A 25,224-nucleotide genomic window follows, 5' to 3' on the forward strand; every position below is an offset into this window, starting at 1 on the left:
CTCTTTACTGTCTGAACCACCAGGGAAGCCCTAGCATCTAGTGCTCAATAAATATTGTTTTTTATATCATTCCTTTTGCTTGTATTACTGTCATGAGTATATCAAATGCAAAGGTAGAGAGGCTTATGCATTACTAGGGTATGTCTATGAGCTTTACAGCAGTTATCACTCTTAGAATTTGGAGTGACTCTGACTGGAGTCTAAACCAGACAGGTGAAAAAGCTGCATATCCAGTCATAATTTTATGATGGTTTGGCTAAAGGCATTATTTTAGACAATAAAGTGAGTGTGGATTCTGGTGTGTGCTGCTTGTTCCAGGCTCTGGTGGAGGGGAGAGGGAGTGGGCTGGAGTGGAATTTGACCTGTGAGTCTCTGTCCTGGCCTTCCCTTCAGAGTGCTTTGGTGGGGATGGAGCAGAGGTTATCAGCCTGTCAGGGTGCAGAAATTAACTGCTGAGATGCAAATTATGGCCTAAGGAGGCCAAAACATCCCTCACCTCTGCAACCCCTCTGTCAGGTGTGGGGATTTATGATTGGAGCATAGATGAGGAAGCTCAGAAGTCAGGAGATGGAGAGGAAACATCTCTGTTGGCAGTTGTGGTTATAGATATAAGGTGGTCTCCACCACAAAGGTCCCCATTGACTGTGTCCTGGGACATGAGAGCCAAGGCATTAGGGATGCTGTAACATTCTTCCCAAGACTAAACTGATGAAGTGGTTGGAGTTGCTGTTTCCCTGGCTTTTAATTACACGGTGGAAAAAACTTAGTAAATTGTGTCATTTGAAGAAGACTTGCCCATCACCCTGTAATCCTTCTCTTAAAGCTCTATAGGTTTCTCATCACTTAGTCTGTAACTTCTGAGCTTCCCAAGGAAGTGGGTTGATGAATACATGTGTTTCTTTTAGTTTTGAATCCGATTTACTTAGCAGCAAATCTTTGGTGAGAAGAGGATCACCCTTATTTAAGAAGCAGTTAATCACCCATTGATAAAGTTCCAAATGGGAACAAAGGGCCAGAGCTTTATTCCTGTTGGCCTCCCTTTGGAGGAAATGAGGAAGGAGGCTGCCAACCGCCTGGCTGAGGGATGGGAGGCCTGGAAGTAGACTTTCCCTGGCAGATCAAAGTGGGGCTCTTTGCTTATTCAGACTTCTCTCTTTTAGGCAAAACATGGCCATGTGTGAATGGTATCGGAATGGGGCCCTGGGGGGTTAATGCAGGGAAGCAGGGTGAAGCATTCTCATTGCATCTCCTGCTGAATCCCCAGCCTGTCAGAACTTCGTGATAGAGGCACTTAAACCTCCACCCTGACTCCCTCGGGGTCTTGCTGGCCCCACTTTCCAGAGGGGAGAGATGACAGGAAAGAGGTCTGCTGGGGAACAGAAGTAGGTTTGCCTCCCTTCCCTGTGTTTCCAGATTGTATTGGCACTTGGGCATCATGCTAGCAGGTGGTGTATCTGCTGATTTGCCGTCAGGCTTTGAAAGGACAGGAAGGAGCAAGGCGGGCAGCACTGCGGTGCGGGGGGCAGGTGGGGGTGGTTGGGGGGAGTACATGGAGATTGCCAAAGGTTTTAGGAGAAGGATGCTCATGCGTCTGAAGTAACCACACAAGCAAGGGATCCGACTCGCGACATATAGGGAGAGTTCACATGAGCACTAACTAGCCTTCAGGGGTGACAAAAACGGTCTACACTCATTCCCTCCATAGATGAAATAAAAAGAAACTTGATGGGCATCGAGGCCCCCTCATCGCAGAGGCCGGGATGAGGTAAGCGAGAGGGTCTGACCTTCCCAGCCACCCTGAGGAGGACCCCATCCAGGTGGTTTCAGAGTAGGTTTCTGACCAAGGGAGGCAGAGTTGGAAGGAACAAAATAGCAGAAATCATAACCCGGATGACACAAGAATGTATTTCAACAGCAGCAGAGGAAGTAAGCAAAAGTGCCGAAGGAGAGCGATGACTTCAGAGCTGTGTGTGTGGGGGGGGAGGGGGGCAGGAGCCCTGGCCCAGATCTGGCCATCTGGGACCCTGTCTGCAGAGGGGGAGTCATGTCCAGGAGGCTCCTGGTCTGACTCTGCTTGGAAGGTAGCCCTGGCTGCCCACATCTCGGGCTAGCTGCTATAAGGCCCCCTCCACTCCACCCTCCAGGCTTCTTGACAAGTGGGCAAAGTAGAGGGTATTTATTTCTGTGTAACGAATGAGCAAACCAAGGCTCAGAAAAGTGCAATCACCTGCAGGCTGGGCAGCAGGTCAGTGGCAGAGCTGCGATGGGAATGCAGGCATTCCCTTCCAATATCCAGAGCTCTTTCTTCTCTGATCCAGCTTAAGTTGTTTATATGTATGTATTGAACACATGCTCTTTGACAGATTTCAGTGTTTCCCAAACAGAGAGCTGTTTATATTTCTGTGACTCTATCAACTTTAGTTTACGTGAGCAAGCATCCCTACCTCTGTTGGTTTTGAGACAAGGAGGACGCTTGGCATCTCTTTAGTCCCAGGCAGCACAGTGTTAGCAGGGCTGGTCCCTGAACGGTGATGACAGTCCTGTGTCATCACAGCGGTCGAAGAAGCACAGCTCACTGAAGCTGGGTTTTTAGCACTTTGGCTCCCTGGAAGGCTAATGGGCATTCTGCTGGGACATGTTGAAGGCAGGAAGGAGCTTGCCTTCAGTCCTGTCTTTTGAAGCTCCCCTGCGAGGACAGCCGTAGTGACAGATGATCCTTCAGTAAGCTACAGACGGCGCTGATGGAGCCTCTCCCTGTCTGGGGTTGAGCTGAGTTACTCCCTTAGTAAAAGCATCTGTGTCTTCCCATTGTCTACGAGATATAGTTCACATGTCTCTCAGAATTCCAAGCCTCTGCCATTTTGGCTAAGCCTGTCTGTGCACCTGGCCTTTCAGTGATTTCACTCGCAGGCCTCCCTAGAGCCAGCCTGCATCCTGGCCTCCCAGGCTTTGAGTGGCCTCTGCCACCACCTCCCCTGTCAGGACCCTGACGATCCTTGGAACATTTCCTTCTCTTGGAAGTCTGCTCCCCACTCTCCCTTGAGCGTCAGCCTTTGGTAAGTCAGCTCTGACCATTTTCTGTCTGCATTCAACTGCCCCAATCCCTGCTTCCATTTGCTCACGTGCTCCCCTCTACTCCACAGGACCTGGCTGTGTGCCGGTGTCACGGAGATGCTCCAGTGGGCAAAACGGAAGGGCGCAAGTTTTGTTTCTGGGTAGAAGTGGGTGTCAGAGCACAGTGCATTCCCTGGAGGCTCTTGGGAAGACTCTTCCTTCCTCTTCTTACTCCTCTCCACCCTAGGGTGGCAGGATATGAGAAGACTGCTGGGCCAGGGGTTAGAGAAAAAGCTGTCTTGCTGACTGACTCTCGGGCCCATGTGATGGGCCAGTAGCTTTATGTCTCAGCCTGTTGCCCTGCCTGTCAGATGGGTGTGGGCCCGATGGCCTCCTGCACGTTGTAAGCCAGAGGGGCGCTAGCCTTGCAGGTGTGGGGAGGGATGGCCACGTGTGCTCTTCCCACTCTTAACAGTGTGTTCTCTCTCTCCCCCGGTCCCTGGAGAGTCTGAGCCAAAGACAGTCGGCCAGCGGGTGGGGCCCCTTCGTCAGCCACCTTGCTCTAGTTTCACCAGACTGGCCCTCATTGCTCCCAGTGTGTGCAGCGCCTTCAGCAGCCCCTGTGTAACAGAGCAGTGTCACCTCTCAGAGAACCCCAGTGATCCCACAGCGTCAGGGTCATTTGAATCTCCGTTGGCATTTTGGTGATTTTTCTCCTGTAGCATAGATGACTGGGCAAGATTGATAATACTAATATTGTTTCTCAGGGCTTTCCCCCTCAGACCTGTCTCTGGCATGAAGGATGGCTTTTGAATTTTCTGTATGTCACCTCCACAGTGTCTTCTTTTATTAGTATTTGACTTTATTAGGGATAACAGTGTCATTTGGAGTCCGTTCTTGCATTTGAGGTGATTTAAGAGGAAACAGAGCTTACACATTTCACTCTAACTTTGTGTCTAAAGCACCTCCAATATTTATGGCCTCAATTTCATAGTGCAATGCATTGAATGCCAGAGCAGCACATGGTATGCATGAATGGTGAGGCTTTGACTGAAGTATGTGTCCCATGGTAGTTATATCCGCAGGCATGTGACTGACTCTGCACGTAGATTACATGACCACGTTTGGCCCAGACACCTCAGGCTCTGGTAGGCGGCCATACTCTACATGGTGGACCATGTTCAGGACGTGTTCCTCATTCATCTCTTCCCCACTCTTATTCGGCTGCACTCTGGGTCAGCTCCTTATTTCCTCCCCTGGGTCATTACAAAACGCTCCTGCTTGAATTTCTTGCCTCTAGTTTTGTGTAGCTGATCCATCTTCTACATGCCCACCAGTGGGAACTCTCAGTCCTAGCTACTGCCTAAGTATCTCAAGGATCCACTGCTGTGGTTCAGTTGCTTAGTTGTGTCCGACTCTTTGCAACCACATTAACTGCAGCACACCAGGCTTCCCTCTCCTTCACTGTCTCCCTGAGTTTGCTCAAACTCATGTCCACTGAGTTGGTGATGCCATCCAACCATCTGATCCTCTGTTGCCCCCTTCTCCTCTTGCCCTCAGTCTTTCCCAGCATCAGGATCTTTTCCCAGTGAATTGGCTGTTTGCATCAGGTGGCCAAAGTATTGGAGCTTTAGCTTCTGCGGTGTCCTTCCAGTGAATTTTCAGGGTTGATTTCCTTTGGGATTGACTGACTGGTTTGATCTCCTTGCAGTCCAAGGAACTTTCAAGAGTATTCTCTAGCACCACAGTTTGAAAGCATCAATTCTTCAGTGCTCAGCCTTCTTTATGGTCCAACTTACCCTTCATGTCCTGGATTGGAAGTTGCAGATGTGGTGGCTGGCATTCTGTCTCTCTCATCACTGCCTGTTGAACCTGTCTGGTGATTTCCTGCCCCTCTGCCTGGTTCACTACTCTCTCACCTGTCAAACTCATCCTTCCATCCAAAATTAATTGTTTGACAAACAGCTTTCAACCTTCAAGGGTTTCTTCCTCTTCTAAACCTTGCAACTCTATGTGTAAGCTAACGTAGTAGTTATTTATTGCAGTGTAACAGATTTCTCCACAATTTAAAACAGCAGACATCTATTATCTCCCACAATTTCAGAATGTTGAGCATCCGGGAGTGGCATAGGCAGGTGGTTCTGACTCAGGGTGTCTCGACCAGGGCTGTAGTCATTTGAAGGCTTGACTGAGGCCGGAGGATCTATTTCTAAGCTCACTTACGACACTTTTGGCCAGACACCTGAGTTCTTCTCCACTTGGGCCTTTCCAGAGGGCTGGGTGATGATGACAGCTGGCTTTCCCAAATTGAATGATCAGAGAGAGAGAGAGAAGGAGAGACAAAAAGACAAATACCAATTTAGATGGCAACTGAAATGCATTTTGTTTCCTAATCTTGGAAGTGAAAACTGCCATTTTTGGTCACACCGGGCAAGCATGGTGCAGTGTGAGAAATGGCCACTGAGCGATGTGGCTGCCAGAAGGTGAGGTCGTCAGGAGCCACCTGGAGTCTGGTTACTGTCCTTCTGCTGTCTTTTTCCATTCAGTGGATCAGAAGCTGGTCTCACTCATTGTTGTGGCTCCATTACTTCATTCAAAGTGATTTTCATGGAGACTTTTATTTTATCTTCACAACAACCTGTTGGGCTTTAAAAAAGAATACAAAAAACTAAGGCAGAGTGGGTTTAGGTACCTAAATCAATCAGCTGCCATAGAACAGAGCTTATGAATTCAGCCCTAGGTCTTTCTGATCTAAAAAGTATGTTCTTTCCATTATATACATGGTTTCCTGATTTGTGTTTTCTGTAAAAATATTTTCTACAACCTGCTTAGCTTTGGCGGAAATGAAGAAGAGTAACTTGGTAGTGCCCAATGACTGCAAAACATATGTGTATCTAACAATCCCACATTGTATGTGAAAGTTTCTAAGAGGTTGAGCTAATCAACTAAAGTCTCATCTTCTAGGCCTTCATTTATTCAACAATTGCTTCATCAAAGCCTCTGATATCTGGCTGTTCTACTGGACAAGGCTGCTTAAGAGGTCCCAAACCAGTGCCATCTTTCTGCAGGGTGTTTCTTAGTTGGTCGTTTGGGGGATGCAGCCTCTCGCCTCCCACGAGAAACTTCCGACCATAAAACCTCACTCATCTGTTTCAAACAGGGAAGGCTCATCTCAAGGGAAGGCTCTTGAGAATAGACTCTGGATTTTCTAGGTTTGTTGGAATGGGGCTGTAATATATTAACTGGGAATAACTCCTGGTCAGTTGCCCCAGATATTCTGACTTAGCCTCACAGGAAGGGTCGGGGAAGGGGGGTTGTTGGAAGGGGAGAAAAGAACAAAAAAGAAAAAGTCCTCGCTATACCCTCAAACATAAAGTTATAGTGGTTGAATTAAAAGGGCTTTGATTTTCTTTTTCATTTTGAACAAACTGTCCCTCTTGGTTGACTTTGAAAATGTGGGGTGAGTATAAGTGTTTCTAATTTCAGCCCTTCTCTCTTTATTCTCTGCAAAAAGGGAGCATGGCAGGTGGCTTTCTAAGACTTGAACACCTCCAGTTTTTGTGTTCCCTCTCATGAGAATCTTTCATGTCTGCGGGAGATCTTTACACCTATTCTTATAATACTCCTTGAATTTTTGACTTATTAATGAAAGATACATTGAAAACAATACTTTGGATTTAGGTATGTCCTCCACGCCTCAATGCCTGGAAGAGTTTTGAGTATTGTTTTCCGGGCTCTTTTCTTGTCTCTGCGTCTCTGCATGGGTATGCATTTCATTTCCTTCTTCCCTGTCGTGGCCATGGGATCCTTTAATATTACATGCCTCACCACAATGAGTTTCCCTCAAACTGTGGAATTTCTCGGATCTCTTTAAAGGGTCTGAAAACCCTGGGGAGAAGGAGAAAGGAATTTGAAAAAGAATTGGGAATGAGCTTTCTCAGATGCCTGCATACTCCTCAGTGGTCATAAGGTTGTTTGCTGTGTAGACTGACATTTTCTTTGGCAACTGTACCCTGAATCAGATTCTTCAGAGCTCCAAGGAAGTTCCAGTTCCGATCACAGCAGAATTCTGTCACACTGTTTTGTTTTTATTTTTGCATGTATCAGGTCTAGATAAATAATCCTTGAATGTGTGTATATAGACATCCCCATAGGCACAGAATATTTCCAGGATGTCCATACTTATTTGCAGTTCTTCCTGTTCCTGCTTTCAGTATGAGTGGGCATTTGCAAATTCAGGGGCACAACTGTAAGTCCTGGAGATGAGTTACCTGATCAGGTAGCACTAAGCAGTTGAGATACATTTTGCAGGGCCTGTGTAGACACAGTTTCTATAAGCAGTACAGGTACAACATGTCCACCAGAAAGAAAACAGAGTTTAGAGCAGTGACATGCATGTCCTAGGGGTGGGATTTCCGTACAGAGTACTAAGGGGCTAGTTTGTTTCTAGAAGGAAAGTATACAAATCCAGAGAGGATACATGCAAAAGGAGTTAAGGCGACCTGAATAGACTGGCCTCATCACCTTCTGCTCTGCATACCTTTGCTTATGAGAAACATGCTAGTAATCATAACTATAATTATGTCTAGCACTTTGCTATTTGTCCAGCTCTGTCGTGGAGTTTATCTTCTTTGTAAATTTGTAGAATTTTTGCCTCCAACTCCATCCCCTCACCACCAGTAGTAAATATTTTCTTTCTTTTTCCTTTTTTTTTTTAATAAAGAGGGTAATAGCTTAGTGGCTAAGAGAGGTCCACAGCTAAAATTGAGGAAGTTGGGTCTCACAACGAAGCATTTTTGACTTCTAATTTAACATTTATGTGCCTCTGCCCCTCACCTAACTGGCTGTTCCCTAGCTTGACTTCATAAAAGAAGAAGAATAATTGGGTACTCTGGTCTTTTCTCCTACCCCTGCTCTCAGAATTTCTTGACGGCAGGCTCAAGACCAGAGATGCTTTAGTGTTGTTAGTTCCTGTTCCATTCTCAGAGTATGACAGGTGGTGGAAATTGCAGTGGCTTAAAATTCTTCGACTCTCCCTTTAAAAGAAGAGGCCTGTTCTGTTCTCCTTGCATGTGGCTTCGACTTAGTGACTTATTTCTAATGAATAAAGAAAAGTGAAAGTGATAATGTATAACTTCAGGAACTGCCTCATGAAAGGCACTGTGTCTTCCTCCTTTGTGTCTCTATTGGGTTACTTGATCCATGGGAAGAGATCGCCCTAGGATGTCCTGCGTAGAAGCCTAGGTGGGGAGGAACTAAGGTCTTTGCCAGCAGTCAGTGAGAAATGGAGGCCTCTGGTCAACACTTTGGAAGTGGCTTATTCAGCCCCTCTCAAGCCTTCAGATGACTGCAGCCCCAGCCAGTGTCTTAACTGCAGCCTGGTTAAAAAGAAAATCTTGAGCCAGAAATACTCAACCCCACCACACCTGAATTCCCAACTTACAGAAATTGAGAGATAAGAAATGCCACTGAGTTTTGGGATATTCTGTTGTCTCACAGTGCATGCTAGTCGCTTCAATCATGCCCAACTCTTCACGACTCTTAAGGACTGTGGCCCAACAGGCTCCCCTGTCCATGGGGATTCCCCAGGCAAGAACACTGGAGTGAGTTGCCATGCCCTCCTCCAGGGGATCTTCCTGACCCAGGGATCGAACTTGTACATCTCCTGCACTGGCGGGTTTGTTCTTTACCACTAGCATCAGCTGGGAATAAAGTTAATATAGAACTGGATGGCTGGTGCCTCAGTGACAGGAATGATGATTTGTAGACACCAGCTACTTCTCAGTTGTTTTCTTTAAACTCTAAAAAGAAGTACAGCAGTTTTGAGTGTTTCCTAATTATATACTCACCTGTTGTTGTTTAGTGACTAAGTTGCGTCTGCCTCTTTTGTGACTCCATGTACGTAGCCCACCAGGCTCCTCCGTCCATGGGATTTCCTAGGCAAGAATACTGAAGTGGGGTGCCACGCCCTCCTCCATGGGATCTTCAAACTTCTCCTGCGTCTTCTGCATTGGCAGGTGGATTCCCTACCGCTGAGCCACCTGGGAAGCCCATACTCACCTGGGGGTCACCTTAAAAGTCACAGTCCAAGGTTCCACCTGTGAAATAGAACATCCTAAGGATGTGGTTTTGAAGTTTGAATTAAAAAAAAACAAAACAAAAAACACCAAACCCTTTTGAGATGGTTCAGATGCAGACTGCTGAAAGATGTCTATTTAGGAACCAGGGAATTATTAATAGAACCATTCTCTTTTTCCTTAAGCCAGTTTTGACCATTAAGGTGTGGTATGGATACTTTCATTTGAAGTCTCTTTCAGGGCCTCACATCTGTGGTAGGGAGCATGCAGCTAGATCCCTCCCTGAGCCCCATCTCAGGCTTGGCAGGGAACCTAGGGGTCAGGGGACTGCCTGTTCATGTCTTGTGTGTGACCGGGAAAGGAAAATGAAGATAGACTCAAATGCAGATGTTGAGTCCCATGCCTAGTTTTAGCCTGAAAAACAGTTAGGCTTATGTTTGAGTGTGTCTCAGGAAGCCCCTTCGGGAAAGAATAGAGCAGAGGAGAGAGCCAGTAGCTGTGGTGAGCACTCCCGGGAGGAAAGTTCTTGGCTTTCTGGAGGGGAGAAAGTCCTAATATCTCTTCTGGATACAAACAGGCCATGTTTTAACCATGGGGTTTCATTCAGTGAAATACCATAATCTGAATCTAAAATTGGTTATTCAAGCTTATTATGGCCTGAGTATGAGTTCTTTGATGCCTGTGCCAAGTTTCAATGTTTTATTGTTAGGATATGTATTGTTTTTAAGGAAAGAAGTCCAGGTTGTTGACCTTACCCATTTCCCTTCATAAGCTCTACTCTTGACCTTGGGAATGTTAATTTTCCTGCTGTAGAACTAGTTTTTCATTGGAGGAAAAAATACAAGAAGATTCAAGTTCTCAACTGAACAGGTGAATCAGTTCAGCATTGTATGAGTTGACTAGAGCTGCTGTAACAAAATGCCACAGACTGGGTGGCTTCAACCACAGACATTGATTTTCTCACCGTTCTGGAGGCGGGAAGTCCAAGATGTCAGCAGATTTGGTTTCTCCTGAGACCTTCCCATGTGTCCTCACATGGCCTTCCCTCTGAGTCTCCATATGTCTGATTTCCTGTTCTGCTAAGGATACCAGTCCGATGGGATTAGAATCCACCCTAATCACTACTTTAAAGACCCTGTTTTCAAATACAGTCACATTTCAAACTGTCAATGTGAGGGGCACACAGTTCAGCCCATAACAAGTACCCACATTACCTTTGGGTGTTAGAAGTCCACTGTGAAGCAATGGCCTGAGGGCAGGGGGTGCGGGGCACCCAGGGGCCGCTCTAGTAGAAGTGCAGACAGTAAACTCCCTCAAGATACCTGATCCTTTCTCTGCTTTCCCAGAAACAAGCTCTGAGATTTTCTGTGTGTCTTAGTAGAGTCAGAGTTAGCGGATGCTAGTGATGAACAAGTAATGCCCCTTCTTTAATGATGGAGGAAGCTGAGGTCCGGGGAAGGATGGTGCTGTGTTTATAATTGGTTCTCTTTGATTTATAACCCAGTTCTATCTACTCAAAGCCAAATCAGAGCATCTAAGCGTATTCTCTGACATCACTGTTGCCTCACTCCAATACCTCTGAGATACCCCGACTTAGGAGTGGTAGGACATTTTTTCAAACTCCAAGAAGGAAAAGATATAATGGTGCTTCACAGGCAATGTGCTAAGAACATTCCCCAAATAGTGACATCCTGTAATCAAAAGCTTTTTGTCCAAGGGAGGGCTTTTCTTAACACTTTGTTCTTGGTCTTCCTAAGAAGCACAGGTTTCTCACCATGAGTTGTAGGATCAAGGCTAGTAAACCGTCAGACTGACAAAAGTTTTGTTATTTTTAAACAGGTGGAAAAGAGAGAGAAACAGTAGTGAGCCATTTACTTTTTAAGTTTAATTTCAGAGTTAGAATTGGAAACGATCTTTGATACCAAATTGAACAGTCTTAGACACAACAGATTGTTAAAATGTTCCAAGAATGATATCAAATTGTCGTCATTTCTTTTTGGAATCTGTAAGTGAATTGTGGATCAGAGAAGTGACCTGTCCCTTTTTCTGGATTAAATGGAATAAAATTTGCAAATATTGCTACATGCTTTTATGAAACTTTTTAAAGATACAGAGGCAAATTGAGTAAGAATAATCCTCTCAAGTATCCTCTACCTGAAAACAGTTGTCTGCATAACAGTTGCAGAAAACAGTTGCCTACATAATTCAGAAATTTCAGGCTATCCTGTGAAATTCTGTGAGAAGCACATAGTGGTCCCAGTTTGTCTTGCTGCTACTAAGTCACTTCAGTTGTGTCCAACTCTGTGTGACCCCATAGACGGCAGCCCACCAGGCTCCCTCATCCCTGGGATTCTCCAGGCAAGAGCGCTGGAGTGGGTTGCCATTTCCTTCTCCAGTGCATGAAAGTGAAAAGTGAAAGTGAAAAGTGAAGGTGAAGTCGCTCAGTCGTGTCTGACTCTTCGTGACCCCATGGACTGCAGCCTACCAGGCTCCTCTGTCCATGGGGTTTTCCAGGCAAGAGTACTGGAGTGGGGTGCCATCGCCTTCTCCACCCAGTTTGTCTTAGTCTCATGCTAAAATAATAAACGTTTCCTTGTTGAATCCATTGAAAGAGGAAGTCTGCCCCGATTTTTCTCAGAGTCTGAAACAGGGCCATCTGAGTTTAAGCATTGATTACGTGTTATTTATAGAGTGAATTATCTCAGTGCAAAAATAGAGGTATCTTTAAATATTATATAGGAGTGATTTGCTGCTTTTATTGTATCTCTGCTATTCATGAGACCGAATATTTGTACCGCTGACCCACTCCTTATATTTGGAGAGTTTTAAAATAATGTATTCATTCAGTGAATAATCAGTTGAGTGAGGTTTCCTGCACTAGGAGTATAGAAGTGAATGACAGCAACATGTATGTTTCTACTCTCAAGGAGTTCAGTGAGAAAGCTGGACCTTCATGAAATAGTTTCAGTTTTGAGAATACAGTTGCAAGCAGGGATACATTCTCTACAAGGAATATGAGTCAAGGAGGTGTGGGAGCAGGTAATGAAGGAGCCTACCCTAGGCTGGAAGGTTTCTCCCAGAGAACTTGATTCTGAGTTGAGAAACAAGGGAGATGATTAACTAAATTGGAAGGTCTGAGAAGTGGTAATGTAAGACAAGGATCTGACGGAGAAGTCAGAGGTTGTGTGTAAGAGGTCACGTCAAGGAGAATCAGTGGGTGGGGAAAGAGAGAATTTGGATTTCTGTCTGCCTTGCTTCCCTTTTGGATGTAACTTTGGGAGAGATCAGTTCTTTGGGCTTGATGTTCTTACTTGCATAATGACTGAGTTTCAGTCAGAGAATCTGAGGGACCACAGAGTTCCTGAGCTCAATTCTTTCACTCTGACCAAGCGCTTTGCTGTGTACCGTCTCCATGCTGATTATGAAAATCCTTGCCCCGAGTTGTCTTGCTCTGTCAGCCTGGGGAAGAGGAGAAATTCCATGTTCTATAGCGGTATCCCATCTGTCAGAAAATGACCTTTACACAGCAGGCTTCTAGTGACTTAATTATTGTCTGTGAGATATTTAGAAGTTCAAGGATGAAATTCTGTTGCAGAACTGAAAACACATGAGTGAGATGTTGAAAAATGAAGTGGAAGGTGTTGTTTTTTGGTTCTTACAGGGAAAGATTTTAATGACCTGCCTCAGCTGCCAGTATTGGGCCAGATTGTCAGAAAATGATGTTATGCACCAGCGAGAGACAAGAAGAAGCTTTTGAGAAGCTGCTCTAAAATTATTTTCCCTTTATTCTCATAAGTATTTGGCTTGAACAGAAATCGACTTTCCTCGCCAAGATGTGGTTAGTGTTCCTATAATATTGTAAAAGCTGGCCAAGGGATTGGCATGAGAGGAGACAACCCACGTAACTTGGCGAAGAGTTCCTGGAAACGGGTTGGTGGTTGTTTAGTCTTAACATGATTAGAAACAGAACAAAACAAAAACAAATAGTATTGATTTTAAAATCTGTCTCTTGCCTTCTTCCAAAAAGATTCGAAAACCTTAAGAAAACGCACTTGACTATAACGTGACCATTAAAATACACAACAAAGCCATGACCTCACAAGCCTTGTACAGCAGCAGCTATCAAAAATGTTAATTATTGTTAATATTGTTTTCATTTGGGGGCATGAATTTTAGGTGAAAGGTTCCTGTCTAAGCAAAGGTTAGAAACAGGAAAGGTTCCTGTTTAGTCTAAGCAAAAAAGGAAAATATGGTTGCTTATTAATTTTGCTGAGTAATTGAAAAAAAAACAGGTCACAAACTACTATGTATAAAATAAGCTACAAGGATATATTGTACAGTGCAGGGAACATAGATAATATTTTATAATAAGTATAAGTGGCATATAGGGCTTCCCCCACGGCTCAGCAGTGAAGAATCCGCTTGCAGTGCAGGAGCCGCGGGCTCTATCCCTGCATCAGGAAGATCCCTGGAGGAGGAAATGGCAACCCACTCCAGTATTCTTGCTTGGAGAATCCCATGGACCTAGGAGGATTGCAAAGAGTTGTAAACAACTGACGACTAAGGTCCATCTAGTCAAGGCTATGGTTTTTCCTGTGGTCATGTATGGATGTGAGGAGTTGGACTGTGAAGAAGGCTGAGCACTGAAGAATTGATGCATTTGAACTGTGGTGTTGGAGAAGACTCTTGAGAGTGCCTTGGACTGTAAGGAGATCCAACCAGTCCATTCTGAAGGAGATCAGTCCTGGGATTTCTTTGGAAGGAATGATGCTGAAGCTGAAACTCCAGTACTTTGGCCACCTCATGCGAAGAGCTGACTCATTGGAAAAGACTCCTGATGCTGGGAGGGATTGGGGGCAGGAGGAGAAGGGGATGACAGAGGATGAGATGGCTAGATGGCATCACTGACTCAATGGACGTGAGTCTGAGTGAACTCCGGGAGTTGGTGATGGACAGGGAGGCCTGGCGTGCTGCAATTCATGGGGTTGCAAAAAGTCGGACACGACTGAGCAACTGAACTGAACTGAAGCAACTTAGCACCATATGCACATAAATGGAGTATAACCTATAAGACTTGTGAATCACTGTTATACATCTGAAACTTACATAATATTATACATCAACTATACCTCAGTTAAAAAAAAAACAAACCAGTCAGCCTGTCAGGAGATACATTCTTTAATATATTTCCTTTAATATTATGCAAATGTTTACACTATAAGCATTGAATAGTATACATTTCCATGACTTCAGTAAGTTTTCCAACAATGGCAAACTCCTTGGTAAGATAGTTTTTCTTTCTTTCTTTTGTTTTTTTTGACCTTCAATAAACCCTTATGCTAAGTCGAAGGCATTTTTTTTTTTTTTTTTTTTTTTGCAAGGGGACATAGCTAAGGCATTCCAGACTTGTACTTTCCTGTTATACTTTGGTGCAAGAAAAAATACTAGTAAGTGGATGGATATTATCTCATTTTGATCAGTGTTTTAAATCTTGTGTGTTCATAAGAACTGCCTGGGGCCCTTGCTAAAATATAGATTCCAGTGCCCACCCCAGATTTATTGAATCAAAGTCTCTAGCAAAGGGCCTGGGTGTATATTTAACAAATGCAATAAGTCGTTTCTTATGCTCCAGCAAGTTTAGGGAGCACTGCCATAGATGGTTTTCCTTGACTGTTTTTCCCTCTCAGTTGGGCTTTGTAGAAGTCATTTTGAGCATAAATTGTGATAGGAGCCTGAGGCAAGAGCATTAAAAGTGAACTGATGAAGCCCAGCAGAGCGCATTTAATTAGCTGGTCTGGAACCGTAGCGTCATTCCCCTTTCTCAAGCAAGGGTGCTTCAGAATGCTGCCCATCGGTTCACTCTGCCCCTGTTGTACTGTTGATCCTCCTACCATCTCCATGCGGTGAGCAGAACACACATCATCCTGTATTCCATCGACTTTAAGATGCACATCTTCCCACAATGTTAGTCTCTAAGGTTTGTAGGCATCTGAGAACCAGTGCTGTATGAATTTTACCCTTTTCCTAGTGATTTGTAATGATAATGGTGCATCTGTATATTCAAAGGGGTCGAAGATTGGATGAACTGTGTTTGTTCCTTTCATAGACGAGGCCTCTGAGGCATGAAGAAGGTGAAGAGGTGATGGAAAACCACTCCTAGTTGGGGGAGCCTAGTCTCAGACCCAGCCCTCTCCAGCCCTCTGTCCTCATTCTAGTTAGCTGTTACTGAATAATCAATACCCCAAAACTCAGTGGGTTCATATCATATGCATGCTCAGTCATGTGTCCCCATGGACTATAGCCTGTCAGGCTCCTCTGGCCATGGGATTTTCCAGGCAAGAATACTGGATTGAGTTGCCATTTCCTTCTCCAGGGGATCTTCCCCACCCAGGGATTGAACCCTTGTTTCCTGCATTGGCAGGTGGATTCTTTACCATTGCACTGCCCGGGAAGCCCTCAGTGGACTAAAATAGCATTAAACATTGATTTGCTCACAAAGTTTCTTGGAATCAGGTGTTTGGGAGTGGCTTAACTGGGTGGTTCTGGCTTGCGGTCTGTCATGAAGTAGCGTGTAAGGTGTTGACTGGATCTGCAGTCACCTGAAAGCTTGGCTGGGCTTGGAGGTTACACCTGTGAGCTGACTTGCTCACATGACTGACAGATGGTGCTGGGAGGCCCCAATGTATCTCCATGTGGGCCTCTCCACAAGCTCTTGTAAGAGCCCCCAGCATAGTGATGCCCCCCTCTACCGTGACAAGCAAGTGATGCAAAGGACCAAGCCAGGAAAGTGCTGCAGTGCCTATTATGACCTTGCCCTATAAGCCTCATGCTGTCACTTCTACACATTTGATTTGCTGTAGACCGACCCTGATTCAGTGTGGGCAGAAACTACACAGGGTGTGAATATCAGAAAGTGAAGATCATCAGAGCTGGCTGTTTCATTCACACCACACTGCCTTTCCAACATAATTTTGTCCCAATTCGCTTGACCATCTCATATACTGTGGTCAGATTCTTAAAATGGAATGAAAACTCTGGGATTTATATCCCATTCTAGCGCTTCTGAAATTTTAATGTGCCTGCACACTCCTGGGGTCCCCTGACTCAGTAGGTCTAGTCCAGCCAGAGAGTGCATTCTAACGAGCTCCCATGATGCCTTAGGCTCCTGGTTCAGGAAGGAGTTTTTTAGTAGGAAAGTGAACTGAGCCCCCGCAGGCCTCCTACAGGGCTGCTCAGCAACCACAGCTCCTCTCTCTCAAAGGGACTTACCCCTCCTCTTATTTTGGCTGAGAGACTAATGGTTTTGGGGAAGGGACTAGGGAAACCAGCCCTTCACTACATTGGTTAAAGGAAAGAGAGGCATGAGGCTGTTAACAGCCCAGGCATCATTAGGCAGGCAGCTTGCTGGGCACTCAAAACATCCACACAGTTAGTTTGCAGGGCATGGGTGGGGGGTGGGGGGTGGGATGGAACACAAACAGTGCTTAAAATGAAACGTGTCAATGCATTATTCAGAGCTCAGATGTCCATCAGTGGATTTCCCATCCTCCTTGCTTGCCTTTCTTCTCCCTCCCTCTTTAAAACACACACATTAGCATTCAGAAAAACTCTAGACCCTACAGCATATTTCCCTGAATAAAATGAAAATTCGAGTTGAAGCAATCCCGTCAATGCTGCCACACTTTAACCTGCTTGGCTGAGATCTAGAAAGCTCTGCCTCTTTGCCCATGGCAAAATTTTTGTCCTGTGTCTTCCTACACATCAGTTAAGAGGAATGTGTTAGACTGTAAGCTCAACAAGAGAGGACCTGTGTTTCTTTTGTTCATTTCTCACTATGTATGTATGTGGCTCTCTATGTATATGTTTAACACAGAGAAGGCAATGGCAAGCCACTCCAGTACTCTTGCCTGGAAAATCCCATGGGCAGAGGAGCCTGGTAGGCTGTAGTCCTTGGGGTCGCAAAGAGTCAGACACGACTGAGCGACTTCACTTTCACGCATTGGAGAAGGAAATGGCAACCCACTCCAGTGTTCTTGCCTGGAGAATCCCAGGGACAGCTGAGCCTGGTGAGCTGCCATCTATGGGGTCGCACAGAGTCGGACATGACTGAAGTGACTTGGCAGCATATACAGTATAAATAAGGAGTGGAATGAATGCAGCAACCTAACATGTGGAGAGGGAGCTCTATGACCCTTTTAAATTTATCCAGAAAACATGGTGAGGTCTCTGCAGTGAAAAGCAGAACACTCCATTTTCACATTTCTAATTGTTGTTGGGCACCTTTGGAAGGAGGTCCAATTTATCACCTCCCATTTCTTTATAACTTTCGAAGGTAAGAATTGCTATTTACTGGACACTTTCTGTGTGTTGAGCACATATCATGACATCACTTAATATTCCAACAACCTTCATGGAAGGTAATGATCACCTCCAGTTTGCAGAAGAGGAAGTCAAGCCTGTGGGAGGTGAAAGCCTTTACCTTACACAGCCAGCAGGTGTGTTTTGCAGTTTTGCAGGCCTTTCTAGACTGATTTTTGCAGTTTTGTTTCCACAGTTTTGCAGGCCTTTCTAGACTGATTTTAGCCTAAAGCAAGTGTTCAGTGTTCGCTGTCACAAAACAAGATGTCTAGAGAAGGGAGAAGAGAATGCCAGCACTGCCAAAGCTGGAAAGGGCTCCCAGCATTGAGTCCATGCACTTACTTTGCATCTGTCTTTGGTGCTATGAAGGCAACCGAGATGCATTTGATGGGACCTCTGCTCCGAAAGAGTCAGTGCATTCATGGGACATTGATAGGCATCACAGTCATTCTCTGAGGCTACCCAGTCCATATGTGGCTGGTGCAAATGCAGAATGGCACAGCCCCTGGGAAAACAGTGAGACACATGATTAGAAAGTTAAACACACATGCCCTACACTTAACAAATGGCTCAGCTATCATGCTCCCATTAAGTAGGTATTTATCTAAGAGAAATGGAATTTATTTTCACACAAAGGCCTACAGTTTTATTCACATTAGCAAAAAAGTAGCCACACCCAAACTGAGCATCAACTGGTGAGTACATGGACAAAGTGTATCACATCCATACAGGGAAACACTGCTCAACAATAAGAAGTCAGCTATTGATGTGATGAGTTCAACAGCATGAATGAGTATTAATTCCATACTATTAACAAGAAGAAAGAGCTGGTCATAGAAGGCTACATACTTTTTCACCTGTGTGCTTTTTAGGAAATGATAAAATTATAGGGATAGAAAGCAGATCAGAGATTGCCTGGGGCTTGGGAAGGGGACTGACTGCAAAAGGACATGAGGACATTTTGGGGGATGATGGAAATCTTCCTGTGTCTTAACTGTGGCTCTAGTTATAAAACTGTGTACTTCTGTCAGGCTCATCAAACTGTATCTTTCAAAGGGGTAGATATGATTGTATATAAGTCTTACCTCAGTAGATAGGACTTTAAAAAATACATCAGTTGGTCCAGAGTCCCCATTTTGCAGACGAGGAAGCAGGCCCCAGGTGAGGCAATGAATTGTTATAGTGGTTGTGAGTTGGCAATACAGGTTTCTCAGCCCCAGTCCTGAGGCAAAAATAAGCTGGAACCCTGGCCTCCTGTCTCAGTCCACGGTGCATTCCAGCCAGGGAGAACTAAATGTTGATCCTCAACTCTGAAGACAGCTCCATGGGTGGCTTTTTAAAACTCACACTCTATTGTGCTGCTCAGCAGGCTGTTGACCTGCAGTTTGGCTGGAGGACTCCTCATTAGAGAGTAAATTAGCATTCGGCCAAAACCAGAGCACAGAAAGCTCTAACGACGAACTTCTATGTACATATTCCATTGACTTTTGGGAAGAAAAACCTCAGTGTAGGACCATTAATTTATTTGGAAGGGTGCCTTGCAGGACTTTGTCATCCAGTCTAGAAAGAACAAATTATCCCAGAGAGTCACAGCAATATCTTGTAGAAAGCTGGTGAGATTTGGAGTGAGCCAGTCCTGGTTTGAGTTCCCAAATCTCTTCCTTACTTCATGCCCTTGAGTTACTACTTCTCTGTCTGCAAAATAGTGATCTAGTACCTGCGTCTCGGGGTTTCTGCACAGTATAGATAGGAGATTGGGAACTGAAGCACCTAGCCCAGCTGTGATGGGCCTCCGTGTGGCAGCCATGGGTTTGTGTGTGACACACACTAACAGTCATGACACCCATTGTGGAAATGGTCAAACCTGGGGTAATGACGTGTCAGCCATTATACCGCCTGGCCAGAACCACTGGGCTATGAATAGACTTTTAAACTATTGTGGACCTGAATCCAGTCCTATTTATAAAATAATGGGTTGCAGCCTTTGGAACGGAGTGGAATTTTGCTTCTTAATTTGAGAGAAAGCCGCCTTACTTGAACTTTTTTGCTTTTTAAGAAGGGACGGGAAACGACTGGAAACAATGGGCCCTGAATGAGCGCCAAACTCCCAGTTGGAGGGAAGATATTTTTTCCCAGTCTTATCATCACTATTATCCAGGGGGAAAAAAGGAAAATACGCCAATAACCAAAAAGACCCTGAGCTGTTTAGGGCCCAGTGAGCCTCTCCTTCCTGGGCTTCCCACGTAGCACAGTGGTAAAGAATCTGCCTGTCCATGCAGGAAATGCAAGAGACACGGGTTCAACCCCTGAGTCAGAAAGATCCCCCGGAGTAAGAAATGGCACCTCACTCCAGTATTCTTGCTCGGGAAATCCCATGGACACAGGGACCCAGTGGTCTACAGTCCATGGGGTCACAAAGAGTCGGACACGGGCCGAATGAGCAGACTCTTGCTTCTACCCCTCAGCAGGGCGGCTCTTTGGGGATGTTCCCAAACCCTTTTGCCTTCTGAGATTTGAGAGTCTGGTTTAACACTAAAGGAAATAAGGTTAACGAGGCTTAGGGTTGATTTTATAAAACTTTGCTTGTTTTTCCTCTTTTACAGTTGTAATAATATACCAAGTGTTTCTCATCTTCATTTAAACATCTCATTCTGTCACACAACCAGATTTACAAAACACCGACTGGTTTTAATAGCCCAAGACAGCTAGCAAAACACCAACTGGCAAGCTTACCAAAGACAATAGTATTGGTTTCTCTACTAGCAGTCAAGTAGTAGTCAAAGTCACTCAGTCATGTCCGACTCTTGCGACCCTAAGTATGTTTAAATCCCTTCCATTATATACTTCATGTGTGTGGACTGAATTTTCCTTTCATAACCCTTGTCTTCCAGTATGAAGTGGTCAATTACAGATTCTAGTGCATTCTGTCAAGCACCATAAGACAATGGCTTAGGTGCCAGAGATTTCTCTGCGACTTAGGGCAGAATTATCCTCTTAGGTAGTTAGGAGCCTGAGGACTAGAAAAACTGACGTCAAGGCTAGTGGCCAAAGTGGAACAGTCTCCTAACACCAGCTCAGAGCTGCTTCCACTAGCCCACACCATGTTCCCTTTGTGTAGATTGTTTAATAAATTCATTTCACAACCCGTGAAGCACAGTAGGAAACAATGCAATTACTGAACCATAGGAACACAGCTGCCAACATCTTGTTGATTCAGAATTGTCCAAACACTTCCATGTGGGGGCGGGAACCAGCAATTTGCTGGTTCAACAGTTGACATTGATAAATGGGAGTTTCATTTCCTCAGCCTTCTGTTGGAGGTGCTAATGAGCATTGAAAAGCTGGAGAAACACAGGCAGGAGAGGAAGGGAGAATCTTGCCTGATCTACATGCTAAGTAATTGAGCCTGAATGAGGGAGACTTAACACTGCTGGGTAGTAAGTGGACACTTTTGAAGGCACTGATGAGAAGCCAAATAAAATTAGTGCTGTGAACACTGTGATCCTTTAAATTCTGCTTGCAGATTGTGTGGGCTGGTATCTTGGTTTATTAGATTGTTTGCTCCTCCTAATATTCTTTCACATGTATTCTGAAATATTCACTTGTATTTCATGTAGTATTATACTAGGATTACTTGGCTTCTGGAGAATGAGGGGGTTGGGCCAGATGATCTCTGAGGTCTCTTCTAGGCTCTGTGTTTTTACTTGCCTGGCAAGAGAATTTGTCTGAAATGAATTGCATTCCCCCCACACACATTCATCCAAGCCTCTGTTCCCCCCCATTCATTGTTTCCATTCATTCAATAGGCAGTTGGATGTTTGCTCTGGCCAGTTACTGTGCTGGGCACTAGAAATAAAGAAAGAAATAGGCCAGAACACCACCAGCCCCCTACCCTCAGGAGCTGACATTCTAATTGGGAGCTGGATAAGTAAGCAGAGTGTATTCAGGGATAAGCTTGGGGCAGCACATGGTAGTAACTCGAGGGAATCGAGGAAGGCTGCTCAGAGGATGTAATATTTTTAAGTTGCTCCTTGAAACAAGGTGAAGATTGGGAGGAAGAATGCTTGGATGGACTTTCCTCTGTGTACCTCCCAGGGCTTTCTGCCCTAAAGGTCATTAGGCTATCTGTGAGATGTCCTTCTAGGAGAAATATTTTTGTTATGCTTTAATATAGGAGTCATTGATTACTTCCGTGACTGTTACACTTTCTCCACCTTTTAAATTCTGATCTCCCAGGTGGTTCAGTGATAAAGAAGCCACCTACCAATGCAGGAGACCCAGGTTTGATCCCTGGGTCAGGAAGATCCCCTGGAGGAGGGCATGGCCACCCACTCCAGTATGCTTACTGGCGTAATCCTATGGACAGAGGAGCCTGGCAGGCTAGAGTCCATGAGGTTGCAGAGAGTCAGACACAACTGAGCATCTTTTACTGTTACTTTCCTTTAAAGGCAGAAATGGATTTGAATAAAATGGGTTGGCAAAAGTATTGAACTTTCGAAATTAACCTTTTTATGTACAGATATGTGAATCTTGAAGTCCAAACCAGCCATGGGTAACCTTTTTCTGTCCCTTCAGCTCTGAGCCAGAAGAGTACTCTTTATCTTGGAGAGATGCATTTTGTTAAGCTGTGATTATACCCACTTAGGAATCCTCCAGCTACAACTCATTTTAGGGATTATCAGACATTTATTATCAAACTCAATGTTTTTAAAGCAGATTGGATTCATTTTTGTATGGCATTAATTAAAACTAAATCTTTTCTAAACAATTTCTTTGCAAGTAATCTTGATTTATTTTAAAAAATTTGAATGTGTCTGGTTACATCTGCCTGTAAATAGAGAACTCAGGATATTCAGTGTGGCAATGTTTTAAAAATGCCAGTTTAACGTTTGAATACTAGAGTGGCTTCTAAGTGTATCAAAAATGACTTTTATCATATTGTAACCTTCTGTCATATCTGTTTAGGAGAAACTAGAGAAACTGTATGCTAACTGATTATTGGTATTAGTGTGACGATTAGGCTGTCCTCTAAAGGATTTAGGCTTGTGCATTTATAGCCCTTCTCAGTACTTCTGTGTGGTCGAACTTGACTCTTGCACCAGCATGTCAGTGCTGGTCTAAGAAATAGGAGACCTTGATCTGGTCAAAGCGCTGACACTCACTAGCTTTGTGGATTTTAACCATAGGCAGCATAGCTTTGGCTTTCTCATCTCTAAGTGTTGTCATCTGGAAAATGAAGTGGTGAGACTAGACGCTCTAAGGACCCTGGAACTTTTGTGATGGATGAATGTGAGTGATGAATGCTTCCTTCTCGTTTGCACACAGAGAAGCAAAACCATGAAAGATAAAATGGTCTGCCAGTGGCTGCAGGGAGCATCGCCAGCTCAGTGAGAGCATGTCAGGCTCTTTCCTTTTCTGGTCCTCTCCATCCTTTCAGATCTCATGCTCCCTTCTGGTTACTTGATATTGGACCTTACACTTCACAAAACCAGTGATTTACATTTGCTCTTGTGTCTGTTGAATAACTTCTAGGTAAATGTTTAAAAAGCACAAAAATAATAAAGTTAGTTGGCAAGATCTAGTTTTAATAATGAATTCTATCTCACCATGCCTATAAAAATTGGGGTCTGAAATGAACTAATATTACTTTTTTTATTGCGTCTTATTTTGAGGAGAAATGGATAATTAAAATGAAACAGTAAGAGACACTCTCCAGGGTTTCACAGGCTCTCCTCTTCAACCACACTCAGAAACAACTTCTGTAGGAGTGAAGAATCGAAGCAGATTCCCTCACTCCGCATCTTCCTTTGGGTTGATTCTATTAAGCTTGTTTGTGCTCATGTAATTAGCTTCTGGGAATAATGTCTCTCGGTAGCCTCACATTTAGGAATATGATAAATATATGTTTGTTTGTTTGCAGTCAGATCACATATTTCCTTGTGGAAAAAAAAAAAAAAAAAAGAATGCTTTGGTTCACCGGTGCCATTTTAATTCAGTCATCAGCTGAGCCCTAAAACTTGTCTTCCTCGTCTGAGCTGTGGGTAGGAGTTCGTGTAGGAGGGAGGAAGAGGAGCAGTTTTGCAACTGGTGCCTCATTTCCTCGACCTGGCCTTGGGAGGCCTCCCTGTCTCTGATGCCTGTCCTCAGGGCCTTCTAGCACAAACCACAGTATATACTCTGATTCAGATCTCCCGTTCCAGCCAGGCAGGTGGTCTCCACTGCCTGGGAGTACCTCACTTCTATTGAACACTTTTATATACTAAGGAGGAAATAGTAGTTAGTACCTTAATGTCCAAGAAGCAATTTCCATGTTCTCTTCTTAACTGTGAAAATGAACCTAATGGGTAAAATTCCAGGCAAGAAGAGAGCGTAAAGAGAAAATCCAGGCCTGAATATCTGTCTCTAGGTTCAGTTCTCCCGGGCTGCCCCTAGACTTCCCAGCTTCTTTCGTTTCTGCACCCCCTCATGTTTGAAAGCTTTAGCTCCCTTGTCATATCCCTGAAGTTGTGAGAAGGAGCTTAAGAAAAGGGGGAAATGGGATGTGGTTAGTCGTTCCCACTGACCTGTGTGAGATGTTTGTAAGTCAGCTGTCTTCCTCTTTTTACAAAACATTTATTATATATTTGAATTTGGTGGCACCACTCAGCATGTAGGGCTCCTATGCCCCCTGACAAGGAATGAACCTATGCCCCGTGCCTCAGTGGAAGCACAGAGTTCTAACTGCTGGACTGCCAGAGAACTCCCAGGTCAACTCTCTTCTGAATCAGACACCTGGGTTCAAAGATCAGATCCACAAACCATGTGACCTTGGGCAATTATTTAACCTCACAAGTTTCCATTTCTTCATAACCACTCAGTGGCAGCATAAAGATGAATGGTAATACATTAAAAATCCTCAGCTCAAAGTAGATGTTCACTAAATGAGCTCTGTTATTAAAAGGCCAGGAGTGGTTGGATGCAGGCATTAGCAATATCTGGAAGACAGCAGCATCAAGGAGAGTTTTCACATCAGTGACAGGGACATTGTTATTTGAAGGGGGCATCATGGCACACTCCTCAGTGTGTGTGTGTTTGAAATAGATTTCTAGGAATGGAAAGCAGGTGGCAAGGCTGCAGCATAGATACCCGGGGGGTGGTACCTGCAGGCGTGCACAGTTGAGGCCTGCTGAGCTGCCCCACAGGGGAAGAGGATGGGCCTTTGCAGGCAGGAGGGCAGGATGCTGGGGAAGCATTCAGACCCCGGTTGAACAGTCACCAAGGCCTGCGTGCTTTCATCTGCAGTCGCTTGCCATCTGTCTGAGGCGAGAATCAATATCAGGTGACAGATCAGTCATCGCCCAGAGACTGGCTGTAAATCCGGCACCCATTCTTTTCTTTCTAACCACTTGAAAGAAACTTCCCCGCACATCCTTTCCCTGAAACTCGGAGCTTCACCACTGGACTTGGAGTTGTGTTGGTGCTTAGTCGCTAAGTCTCTCTGCGACCCCATGGACTGTAGGCCACCAGGCCCCTCTGTCTTTGGGATTCTCCAGGCAAGAATACTGGAGGGGGATCTTCTCGACCTAGGGATCAAACCTGAGTCTCCTGCACAGGCAGGCGGACTCTTTACCACTGAGCCACCAGAAGAGCCCACTGGATTTGGAGAGGTCCTTGGAAAGACCCGAAACAAACTTCTATGTTTTAGGCATTGTCGTCTTGAGGGGAATTAAAGATAGATGTGTTCTGTTCCATTCTG

The 25,224-nt window shown here is 44.7% G+C and overlaps 1 protein-coding gene across 2 annotated transcripts in view; it reads left to right on the top strand.

Annotated features, from left to right (window-relative positions):
- The window catches only part of MB21D2 (Mab-21 domain containing 2), a 129,146-nt gene that overhangs the window by 67,526 nt on the left and 36,396 nt on the right, over positions 1-25,224 (top strand). The window contains exon 1 of one of the 2 annotated variants that reach the window (XM_060404714.1): positions 1-6,514. This exon is cut by the window's left edge and continues 67,131 nt beyond it. The exons of the other annotated variant lie outside the window; for it this stretch is intronic. Coding sequence (XP_060260697.1) covers positions 6,508-6,514 — 7 coding nt within the window. The 5' untranslated portion in view covers positions 1-6,507. The remainder of the gene's footprint in view (positions 6,515-25,224) is intronic. 2 annotated transcript variants of the gene reach the window in all.

Source organism: Ovis aries, chromosome 1 (assembly GCF_016772045.2).
Source record: "Ovis aries strain OAR_USU_Benz2616 breed Rambouillet chromosome 1, ARS-UI_Ramb_v3.0, whole genome shotgun sequence".
Taxonomy (NCBI): Eukaryota; Metazoa; Chordata; class Mammalia; order Artiodactyla; family Bovidae; genus Ovis; species Ovis aries.